The sequence below is a fragment of the Monodelphis domestica genome, chromosome 7 (assembly GCF_027887165.1).
Source record: "Monodelphis domestica isolate mMonDom1 chromosome 7, mMonDom1.pri, whole genome shotgun sequence".
NCBI classification, from domain to species: domain Eukaryota; kingdom Metazoa; phylum Chordata; class Mammalia; order Didelphimorphia; family Didelphidae; genus Monodelphis; species Monodelphis domestica.
Genome location: NC_077233.1, coordinates 65,770,258 through 65,782,490, shown reverse-complemented (window position 1 = coordinate 65,782,490; position 12,233 = coordinate 65,770,258). Strand labels below are relative to the sequence as shown.

At 43.1% G+C, this 12,233-nt stretch overlaps 1 protein-coding gene across 5 annotated transcripts in view; it reads right to left on the bottom strand.

Moving 5' to 3' along the window:
• FBLN2 (fibulin 2) overlaps window positions 1-12,233 on the bottom strand; it is a 258,583-nt gene that overhangs the window by 24,280 nt on the left and 222,070 nt on the right. For 4 of the 5 annotated variants that reach the window (XM_007500354.3, XM_056804787.1, XM_056804788.1 and 1 more), the window contains 4 exons: window positions 10,194-10,307; window positions 8,673-8,774; window positions 6,542-6,682; window positions 664-798 (listed from right to left, as the gene is read on the bottom strand). In XM_007500354.3, coding sequence (XP_007500416.2) covers window positions 664-798; window positions 6,542-6,682; window positions 8,673-8,774; window positions 10,194-10,307 — 492 coding nt within the window. The remainder of the gene's footprint in view (window positions 1-663; window positions 799-6,541; window positions 6,683-8,672; window positions 8,775-10,193; window positions 10,308-12,233) is intronic. The other variant, XM_007500355.3, reaches the window with a different exon arrangement.

Sequence of the window (12,233 nt, the reverse complement as noted above, 5' to 3'; positions counted from 1 at the left end):
AGAGTCACTGCCATGAACAATGGATGGTAGACTTCAATGGAGGCTTAACTGTTATTCATTGGTACAAGTGGAGCTGGATTTTCTTTCCTTCCTCCCTCCCTCCCTTCCTCCCTCCCTCCCTCCCTTCCTCCCTCCCTCCCTTCCTTCCTTCCTCCCTTCCTCCCTCCCTCCCTCCCTCCCTTCCTTCCTTCCTTCCTTCCTTCCTTCCTTCCTTCCTTCCTTCCTTCCTTCCTTCCTTCCTTCCTTCCTTCCTTCCTTCCTTCCTTCCTTCCTTCCTTCCTTCCTTCCTTCCTTCCTTCCTTCCTTCCTTTCTGTCTCAGAACCAATACTAAATATAAGTTCCAATGCAGAAGAGTGGGAAGGGATTAAGTGGCTTGTCCAGGGTCACCCAGCTAGAAAGTATCTGAGGCTATATTTGAACCCAGGACCTCTCATTTTCAAGGCTGGCTCTCTATCCACTGAGCCACCTAGCCACCCCTTAGGTCATATCTTAGTACAAATGTTCTTGTCACTCTTCATTCTTTATTCCTCTACTATAGCAACAGGGATGGGAATGTGTTTTTCTGTGAATGCAAATTTAATAAGCATATAGAAAAAAACCAGTCAAAGACCATTTGCCAAGCTTTGGATCCTCAGTCAAATCATCATAAGTGTCTTTCTTACCTACACACTCTCCTTCTTTCAACTCATAACCCGACTCACAGTTGAGATCTTTGTAGCAGTGGAAGGAGCCCACTGTGTTCACACAATGCTCTCCTCGGCTGCATGTGTGTGTGTCTGTCACACACTCATTAATATCTAGGAGAGGAAAAGGAAACAAGCAGAGAATTCAACAGCTTAGCTCAGTGCCAACAAAAGACAGTGTCTGAAATCCCAACAGAACCAAACTGCTTGGACCCAGGTCAATTAGTGAGGGATTCCCTTGCCAGGATTCTATTGTTGGGCCTGTGGCTTTGCAAAATATGGTTTTTTCCCCAGTGCCATCTGCTTCCAGGGAATAGGGGCAGCTTCATTGATTATGGCTAAGTGTTAAAATTTCCCATGCCTGACTTGACAGTGGGGGATGAAATTGGCTGCTGAAATTGTGAAAGTGGTCCAGGACACCAAAGAGATCCCCTGAGTGTCCTGGTATATAACAGAATGTGGTCGCTTGGAAGAAAGCGGTAATATTTGATTTCATCTCACTGTTTTGACTTCAGGGAGGCATTCTGAAACTGGAGACTGCTGACCTTTAAGGACCCTCTACCACAGCCAGAGGCCTTTGCTTTTGGAAGGGGAGGAGAGATATATTTGGGCTCACATCCTAACATCTGTCCACCTCTGGGCACTGCAGTTGAGCTGAGGGTAAGAAATGTTAACCCTGTGCTTTGTAAAGAGGCTCTTCTTGTACTAGTGGTTGACACTGGCCTTCCTGCTATTCCTTACCCAGGATACTCCATCTCTCTACTCTGGAGATGCCACTGGGGCCTCCCTACTTCTGTTGGAATGCTTCCCCTCCTCACTTCTGCCTCCTGGATTCTCTGGCTTCCTTTAAAAATTAACTCAAATCCCACCTAGAGGGTTCTAAACATTCTTTAGGCTTTGCTAGTGCCTTCCCTCTGAGATCATCCTCAATTTACACTGAGTATATCTTGCATGCACAATGTTTTTTTCACATTGTCTTCATTAGAATGTAAGCTCCTCATAGCCAGGAGGGATTGTGGTTTTTTTTCTGGGGAAGAAGAGATGAGTGGAGGGAACAGAAGCGTAAAGTTTAAGTGCCATTGGGAAGGGACCTGGGAGACAGCAGGTCCAATACACTTGTTTTACAGAGAAGAAATCTGGGGCCCAGACTGGAGAAGAGATTTGCCCAAGGTCATTCATTGTAAGTGATTGAGTCAGGGAACTAATTCTACTACTTTGTCAAATTCCTTCTCTTGTGATTGTGAAGTTTGGGAGATACAGGAGAGAAAGCCTAGAATCATAAACTAAACTCTTGAATATATGATCCAGGGAAAGGGGTGACTAAGAAGGAAGAGGTGGAGAAGAGAGGGAGAAAAAGAATGGGGGGAAAGGAAAGGAGAACGAGGGCTATAGGGAAGGAGGGAGAAAAGGAGAGAGGAAGAACTGGGGGGAGGAGATGAAAGGAGTGGGAGAGGAGAAGAGGAAAGAAATCAAGGGGAGACCAGAGAGGGAAAAGAGGCAAAGAAAGGAGAGTAAGAATATGAGGGGAGGAATGAGAAATAGAGAGGGAAGAAAGGGAAATACCAAGAAGCGAGATGGAAACTTGGGGAAGGTAGAGGGGGAAAGAAGATAGAGAAGGGGAGAAAGGGGAGAGACAAGATTGAGAGAGAAGAAAATAAAGGAGAAGAGAGTGATAGGGCAGGAATGTGAGGAAAGGGAAAAAACAAGAAAGGGGGATTGGGAAATTGGGGTATGAGAAAGAGAAAAGGGGGAAAGATTGAAGAAGAGAAAAAGATGGAAGAACAGAGACAGGGGAGGTGAGGGGGAGGAACAGAGTTAGAGCCTGTCACAATAAGCCTGGAAGAGAAAAGCAGATTCAGAGGGTGAAGGATTGGGGAGAGGAAGGAGGAGTAAGGAAAACACGTGGGTGATTTTCCTGAGTGCTATTTTCGACATGTCCCTGACTCCAGCTGAGTGGGATGTCTGTATTCTCTTCAAAGAGGAGAATAAAGTGGTTCTTTTGTCCTCTTGGGAAAGAGGATCACAGCAGAGAATCATCAAATTTGAAGTAAAAAGGAACCTTGGAAGCCATTGAGTTAAACCCCCTCATTTTACAGAGAAGGAAACTGAGGCATAGGAGGTGAAATGACTTGCCCAGGGGTTACACAGCAAGTAAATGTCTGAGGTTAGAATTTAACCCAGGTCTTCCTGATGCCAAATCCAGTACCTGGACTGCCTTCCATCTCCACTGGACCATGCAAAGCAGGCACTGCTGCATGCTATTCTGAAGGTATTTGGCAGCCTGTATGTGTTCTTCATGGTATATAGAACCAATCTTATCTAATTTCATTTTCAATCCCCCTCCCTCCCTTGCACTCAGTACAGTGTTTAAGTTCTCAGTCCAGACTTGAGGGGTTGACCATCCACCTGAGTGAAGATGCCTTTGCAGGCAAAGGTATGATGGAAGTTCTCAGGGGAAGAGGTAGACAAGCCTTGAAGAAGCCCAACTCTTGACAGGAGAGGGAGGACAAAGGAAGAAATTTCACTTCTAGCCTCGCTCCCCTTCCCAAAGAAAGAAAGAAGGGCTGTCAGATCTCTCCATTCTGTCCACAAGGACCAAAGATGGTTCCAGGTCCTGGTCAGTCAGTGCTTCTTGTCTCAGCAACATGTAGGACAAAATTTATCTTTTTTATGACCCTGATGGATCATACATCAAATGGGCAAAGGTCACATCAAAATGTGATATGGCACTGATCAACTATACCCTTACTTAAGATTATTTCCTCTGCTTCTCTAGGTAGATTTTTTTTTAAAATTGTCCCATGTCAGAACTGCCTGGGAAAGTGCTGTCCTGGGTTCTCTCTCCCTGTAGGAAGTTCTAAAGTCTCTTTTGAATTTGTCTATGACACAAGTTGATTTGAGGTTGCATTTTGTACTGTTTGCCCCAGGCACTAAAACTGCTAGTTAGAGCTCTGTCCTCTCTTATGAAGCCCCATTATCTCAGGCATTACAGACTGTCTCAAATCAGACAACAAAAGTCCCCTTGTACTCTGTGCCCTAGGCAGAAGGGATTGGTTTCACTAAGAAAGGGGGCTTCTGGAAATGGGCCAAAGGGGACTTCCTTTCAGGAACCTGTTTCCAAAATTGATGCAGAATAAATTTCTTTTAAGAGCAATATCTTCTCTCCAATAGATTGCCTTTCCAAAGGGAAGGCTCAATTTAGCCCACATAGACAGAGTCCATGGAGTCCAGGAGAGGACTGAAACCACTGATTATTTTCCTTTCATCTTGCCTGGAATTTACAAGCTACTTGGCCTGCACCTAGAATTTTCATCTATAATAACCCGATTAAAGGAAATACCCAAGGGAAGGATGGCCTCTGTACGGCTCTAGTGGTAGGCAGTCTTCATTGACATGATTACTTTTTCAAATGTGCACACAATGGCATTATTTAACACCAGAAGAGACCTAAGACACATCATTTTGCAAGCAAAATATGGAAGCAGTTTGCATGTTTCCCCCAGAGACTCAGCATGGAGCCTGGAAGCAGCAGTTGGGTTGGGACTTCTGGGGACAAGCAAGCCTTTGGCAGACACAAAATGGCTCCCTTTGGAACTAGATTCTTTGTGAATGGGTAGCATTGGGCCTGTTGGCTCCAGGGACACAGATACTGGGGGGAATTGGGAGATAGGCAGGACATGGATTATTTATTCTACTTATATTCTACAGATTCAGGGAGAGGCAAAGGAAGATAAAAATTGGGAACCCCAGGTCAGTGGTTACACATTTCCAGGCACTAGGAAGTTTCCTACCACATTCTTGTCTGGTCTTTGCAGGCATAAGGTTGGGGGTGGGGCATGTTGCTGGACATACAAGTGCCAGCTTGGTGTTGTGTATTAGGGACACAAATAGAAATAATCCTTTTCTGGATCCTATTCAAAACCACCGTGGAAGCCTAGCTCTTGCATTTTGACTGAGTACATGGTTAGGCAGAAATCTTGGTCCCTTGATAGGCTGCAGATACCTTTCAAAGGATTTCTTAAGCCTTTGTATCAAAAACAGAATTTTCAAACCCTCAAAGAGACCTCAGCAATCATCTAGTTTAATCCCTTCACTTTTTAAAGTATGAAACTGAGATTCAGAAGTGAACAGTGACTTACCTAAGATCACTGCAAATAGATGCTTCCTCAAAAACATAATGCAGGCTGTCCCAATTTCTGGTTCTCTCTCTCTCTCTCTCTCTCTCTCTCTCTCTCTCTCTCTCTCTCTCTTTCTCTCTCTCTCTCTCTCTCTCTCCCCCTCCCTCCCTCCATTTATCTATCCATCCATCCATCACCACCACTCCCCACCCCATCCATTCATCCATCCATCTCTATATGTCTGTCTGTCTGTCTGTCTATCTATCTATCTATCCATCCATCCATCCATCCATCTATCTATCTATCTTGGCTCATGAACAAAAGTTTGCAGATTAAACTTTCTTAAAATCAGAAAACTATTTAGAAGTACATAAGGTTATTAGGACTATTAGCTCCAATTTGTGCAAAGCAAAATAAAACTCTTCCTAATATGAAAACCCCTCCTTCCCAATATCTCTTTCTCTTGCTCAATCTCTCTCTCTCTCTCTCACCTTTCCTCCTCTCTTTTTCCCCCTCTCCCTACCTTCTATTTCCTCTTTTTCTCCTATTTTGTTTCTGTCTCAGTTTCTCTCCTTATTTGCCTTCCTTCTCTTTCTCTCCCTCCTCCTTCCTTCTTTTTGTCTCTATCTCTATTTCTCCTTTTCTCTCTCTGTCCCTCTCTCCCTATCTCTATCACTTGCTCCCAGCTGCATCATCAAAACTAAATTCTTAAAGTCTGAATGTCTCAAGAGGCAATAGTAACACAGTCTTCTTTCAAAAGTCATTCTTTCAGTCACCGGTAAGCTTTCAGGATTTAAGGGATGGATTATCTAATGAACATCTTGCCCAAGACCCTGATTATTTCCTCCAGCAGTAAAAGTGGAAGGCCCTGAATTGGAAGTCAGAAGACATCTTAGCTATGATACTTATTGAACGATGTTGGGCAAATTACATAAGTTTCCTAAGCTATAATTTCTTCCTCTATAGAACGAAGGGGTTGGATTAGATGATTTCTGAGGTCTCTTCCAGTTCTCAGTCCTGTTATTCTTGTGACCTATTCCAAATTTCATTTTTTAACCCTGACCTTTTGTCTTAGAACCAAGGCTCTAAGACAGAAGAGTGGTAAGGGCTAGGCAATAAGGGTTAAGTGACTTGCCCAGGGTCACACAGCTGGGAAGTGTCTGAGACCAGATTTGAACCTGGGACCTCCCATCTCTAAGCCTGGCTCCCAATCCACTGAGCTACTCAGCTGCCCCCAAATTTCATTCCCTTTTCAGGGTACATAAATTGAAAGCAATGTGTAATTCACACTGTCCCATTTTGCTTCTTAGCAAGTCATCCAAATCAAAAGACGAGTGAGGATGAGAACCAAATCTAAAAACTAAAATAGAGTTTTAGGACTATTTATACTTTTTACCTACCCAGGTCCAACCCTGGGGCATTGTTTCTTTACTCACTGGATTGATTCATCCTATCAGTCAGCATAGAAGGTCTCAGAGGGTCATGGAGTCCACCATCTATCTATCTCTCCAACTATTTCCTCTGTCCAGGCTCACCCTCGGATGTGGACAGGACAAAGCTCAAGAGCACAAGACACAGCAGTCTAAGCACATGGCAGAACGAGCCACATGGAAATGTCATATGCAAAGGAGACCAAGGGACCCTTTAGCATATGAAGATGGGATGCGCGGCGTGGCATAGCATGGAGAGCTGTGATGGGTGATGGAGTGTGGCTTGTCAGAGAGCCACTCTTGTCTTACCCACGCACTTCCTATGCATGTTGAGGATAAAGCCCTCGGCACAGATCACTGTGTGGTTGACACAATAGAATGATCCCAACGTATTCACACAAAACTGTCTTCGGGTACAATCGTGAGCACCTCTGAGGCACTCGTCCATGTCTAAGGCCCCACGGGGGATGCCGGGAGGGAAAAACAGAAGGTGTTAGAATGGTACCAGAGACAATGGCTGGCCTGTGCTCAAACAGACCAATGGAGGCAAAGGGAGAGGAAGGCGATGCTGGGCCTGGGCTGGCTTTGACAATGGCGGCTTCCAGGTCCATCCTACTCTTCCCCTGGGACTCATCAAGGAGCTTAATCTAGCTGGAGAGACAAGACTTCTCAGTTCTCTTCCTCTTCAAATTACCATGTATATATTTATTGGTGTAGTAATAATAGCTAAGATTTACATTGTTTTATGTAAATAAAGTATACACTTACTACATGATTTCATTTGAACCTTACAACAACTCTGTGAAGTAGGTGCCATTCTTATCCCCATTTTATAGATGAGTTAACTGAGATTCAAAGCAGAGATATTAAGTGATTTGCCCAGGGTCATACAGTTAGTGTCTGAGGCTGGATTTGAACTCAGATCTTCCTGATTACAAGTCCAGCCTACTAGCTGCCTCTGTTTAATTATCCCTCCAGTAGAATGAAAGCTCCTTGAGGTTAGGGGCTGTTTTTGCATTTTGTCTTAATGTCCCCAGTGCCTAACCTTATCCTGTATATGACTTATTTGTTCATAGTTTGCTCCGTATATCCCTCATTAAACTGTGAGCTCCTCGACATCAGGGACCGTTTTGTTATCTTTCCTTCTATCTCCAGGGCTTAGTGCAGTACCTAGCACATAGTAAACTCTCCATAAATGCATGCTGACTTGACTTGACTTAGCCAGCAAGTACCTGAAACAGGGCAGACCTTTAAAACAATCATGCTGAGGTTGGGTCTAAAGAAAAGGTAGAGGAAAGAAGATACTGGAGATGAAATGCATCTCTGAGAGCCTGCTAGCCATGAGGGCACTGGAGCTGGGGGAAGCACAAAAGGGGGACCCCTGTGTGTTGGAACACAGCTGGACTTCTGACCCAGAGCTATGCTCAGAATGGAAGAGAAGGCCTGGGAGTTACCCTCTCAGGTCTAAGAGAAAGATGACCCACTCCCATCATGACTTGCTAGCCCCTGACGATAAGAGTCTCAGAGCCCAAGTTCTCCTTGTTCAAGCACAGCATCTTGTCCTTCTTACGAATGTGAAGTTGCTTTTCTCCCTTGACAGATTGCATTTCTCAGCTTTTCTTGCCTTCTCTAACTCTCTAAACTCGTCGTCTTTATTCTAACACCAGGACAAAAAAGCTGGGGCAGGAGGAGGAAGGTTCTAAAGGGGAAGGTCACAATCTGACCCTGCCTCCTCCTTTCTTCCCTGGGCATCTCCTGAACCTTCTTGTTGTTACTGCTCTCCCCACCAGCCCACTAAATCATTTCCCATTTGCTCTGATTTGTTTTGAATTTACCTGTGTTTATGTCATTCTCTGGCACAGTGCCTGGCATATCCATGGGTCTTAATATATGCTTGGTAAACTGAATTCCTTTTCCCAACCTTCCTCAGTCCTGAGGACTTTGGGAGGCTGGAGAAAAGAGAAGATCTTGCACATTATTCAAGACTTGGCTGCTTCAGACTAGTAACTGGGAAAGTGGCCAAATTCTTCCCTGTATTATCCCATCTTCTCTCTCTAGCTCGAAATTCACTAAGTGCTCAAGCCCATGGCCCATAGGATGTCCTTCCATCAGAAGCTCTCACCTTGAGAATCCTGTCTCATTTCCCCCCTGGGCTGATGCCAGGCTGACTTGTGTATGGCCTAAGAAGTAGCCTTTCCTTTGCAGATAGGGCAAATTTCCATCTCTCAGACTTCCCTAGGGGTCCCATGAATTACATTTTGGCTATCCATGTATGCATTTCTCCATCCTCCATGCACTTCTTGAGTTTCTAGACTTTGACCCTGCCTTCTCTTGATCTCTGTCTTTCTAATTTGCAGAGACCCTTCCTTTTAGTCTGTTCACATATAGACAGCTTTTCCCTAATTCGTTCAACCTTTCCCTTCTCTGCTCCCATACTCACCTTCACAGGAGACTCCATCAGCCATGATAGCATACCCAGGGAAACAAGAGCACATGGCTCTGTTCTCTATGACGTTGCATACTTGTTTACAAGGTCCATTGTCTAAATCAAGGCAAAAGATGAGAGTGGTTAGGAGGAAGTCATATGAGGACCCGTTCCAGAATGCCTTCTCTCCATGGTAGCTTAGTTGATGGAATTCCTTGTCACTTCTTTCTTGGACTATTCCAAAAACCTTGACTGACCTCCCTGCTTCTAATATCTCCTCCCTCCAAATTCTTCTCCATCCAGATGCCAAAATAACCTTCCATATGTCTTACCATATCATTCCCCTGCTCAAGAAGCTTCACTGGCTCCCTATTGCTTCTAGGATAAAATGCAAACTCCTCAGTGTGTCATTTAAAGCCTTTCATTATTTGGCTCCAGACTATTTTCTCCAGTTTTGTTTCATATTTCTCTCCTTTATATACTTTGCCTTACAGTTATACTGGATGACTTGCTCTTCCCTAAACATGGCACTATATCTCCCATCTCCATGCTTTGACATAGGCTACCCCTCATGCTTGGAATGCTTTCTTTCTCACTACTGCATACCTAGCTTCCTTCAAGGCTGAATTCATATGCTGCTTTCAACAGGAAGCTTTTCCAAATCCCTTTGAAAATAAGCACGATTTCCCTCTTCCTCAAATTAACATGCATTTTTCTTACCTGTTCACTTTGTTTAATCTTTCCTTGAAAGCAAGAATTATATCTAAAAAAAATGTTGGTTTTGTATCCCTAGCACCAAGAAGAGTACCTTGTAAACAGTAAGTGATTAATAAATATTTGTTTGGATTGGGACTGAGATCATCTGTGCCTGTGGGAACGTAGGAGCATAGTGGGACACCTAAGGATGTAATGGTTGTCCCACTCAGCCCATGTTCTTAAGGCACTGTGATTATTTCCATTGCAGGGTCTCGGCTACTCAGCCTCATCTTGACATGCTGGTATTCTACCTACTCTTCTCCCTTTAGACCTAGAGCACCCATTATGAACCTGTTGACCTATCTGGTCATTATGATTAAGGGTAATTATTATTACCAATAAGAATTACCAATAAGAGACTAAGCATTTTCTTCATAATGCTGTGAGACAGATAATTAAGCATTATCACCCCTTTTTATAGATGAACAAATTAAGGCTCCTCCAGTTAATAGCTGATATTTATTTAGGGCTTTTGTACTTTTTAAAGTACTTTATATAGTAAATTATGCACAATGAGGTAGGCAATATGAAGGATATTTTTATCCCTGTTTAAGCTTCAGAAAAACAAAAAGTTTTATTCATAGTTACACAGTTACTATTACCTTGCAAGACTCAAACCTAGATCTCCCTGGCTCCAAGTCCCACCTCATTCCCTGAACCATATAATGTGAAGAGCTGGCACTTAAACCTGTTTCTTGCCTCTAGGTTCAATAATCCTTCTAGAATGCCCTCTCCTGAACCATCACTTTTCCCTCCCCACCTGCCACCAGCCTCATGTACCTTTGCAGGTGTTTGGAACTGGTTGGGGTAGACGTATGATTTCAGGTTGGCTGTGGGGGGCTTCAGGCACAAGGGGCCCTTCTCCTCTAGTGCTTGGCTTCATCACTTCACTATCTATCGAGAGACAAGCCAGAAAGAATGGTGAAGGGAGAGAAGAAGATCACTTAGTTCCTTTTTTTGAGCCAGGCTATGAATGGCTATTATTTTTTATTTCTCCAGCCACAACTAGTAAGTATTCATTTATTTTTTGTAAAGATATTTTATTTGACCAATTACATGTAACAATAAATTTCCACCCAAGTTTTTTGAAGTTATATGAACCAAATTGTCTTCATCATTCCCATCCCTCCCTCTTACCAGAGCTGATAAGCAATTCAATCTGGGTTATACATGTATTATCAAACAAAACACATTTCCAAATTGTTTATTTTTGAAAGAGAATAAGCATATAAAACTAAAACCCACAAATAAAACTATAAACCAATGTGAAAAACAGTATGTTTTGATCTGTCTCCCTGCCATCCAGTTCTTTCTCTGGTAGTAGATAGCATTCTTTGTTGTAAGTCCCTCCATCTTAAATCATTGTATTGCTAAGAGTAGCTAAATGTTTTACAGGTGATCACTCTACAATGTTGCAGTTACTGTATATAGTGTTTTCCTGGTTCTGCTTATTTCACTCTGCATCAGTTCATGGAGGTCTTCCCAGCTCTTTCTTTTTTAATTAATTAATCAGTTAATTAATTAATATTTTCATGTTCACATGATTCATTTTCTTTCCCTCTCCTCTTTCCTCCTCCCTCCCAGAGCCAACAAGGAATTCCACTTTTTCAAGCTCTTTCTGACATCATCCTGTTCATTGTTTCTTACAGCACAAGAGTATCGCATCATCGACATAAATCATAATTTGTTCAACCATTTCCTAACTTCCCTTCAATTTCCAATTCTTTGCCACAACAAAAAGAGTCAACTTAGTGCCTTTTATATACATAACAGGGTATTGGCCAGTATTGGCTCAGACCTGTGATATCACCCAGTTTGTTTTGCCTGGTACCCACCCAAGAGGAGACTTGGGGAGCTTACTTCCAGAAATGAATGGAGGTCCATAATGGAAGGTTCTGCCCTCTTTTTCAGAGGATGATGGTACAAGTGTGTTTTTATTTTCCATTCCCTTACTGCATGATGAAGAAAAATCTTTTAATTGGCTGCTGTCAGAACTAAGGGCACAGAACAAAGGTTCAGTGCAGAAAACTGTCTGTCTGTCTGTCTTTCCTGGTGGTTATGTGGAAGATAAGCTATAAACCTCTTTGTGAGAAGAAAGGCAGTAGGTGCTCTTATCACTAGTCCTATCTCTCCACCTATGTGGCTGCATGGAAATGCTTTTGTCTCTGTTTCTTTCTGGTCTTAGGTAAAGATGTATTAGAGACCGAATTATGTATAGCCACCAGTGACCTGATGGTCCCCACCCACCAAAGGATTGACCCAATAGCCAAGATAGTGTATCCTAAAAGTCAAGAAGAAGCTTTTCCTTTGGCTATGCCACACCCAGAAGTGAATTTAGCATGAGGAATGTTTTGTGGCTACCACTTTAAATTGGAGCCCATAATGTGGGAATCATTTTGCATGACTTCATATGTATAAGTGGGTATCATATTGCTTGCCTTTTCAATGACTGGAGGAGGGGCAGGCCAGAGGGAAAGAACTTGGAACTGAAAAGAAAAAGTTTTAAAAGTTGGAGCCCAAAAATTCTTCTTAGGAATTGAGATGGAAGAGAAGAGGACCTTGATTTGAGGGGCATAATGCTCTGAAACTTCTAAGTTTGAATCCACTCTAACCAGTGCGCTTTGACTTTTGCTATATCTTTTCAGTAAATATGCCTTTGTAAAAGCCAATGATGTCCATTGGGTATCAATATGTGGAAGAGATATCAACTGGTCAGCATTACAGGGGAGTGACAAAGAGGGTATAATAACTGGTTGTTTAACATTGAGGGTAAGATACAAAAATGACAGCTTTAGAAAAGCCACCCCCTACTCCTTAGGG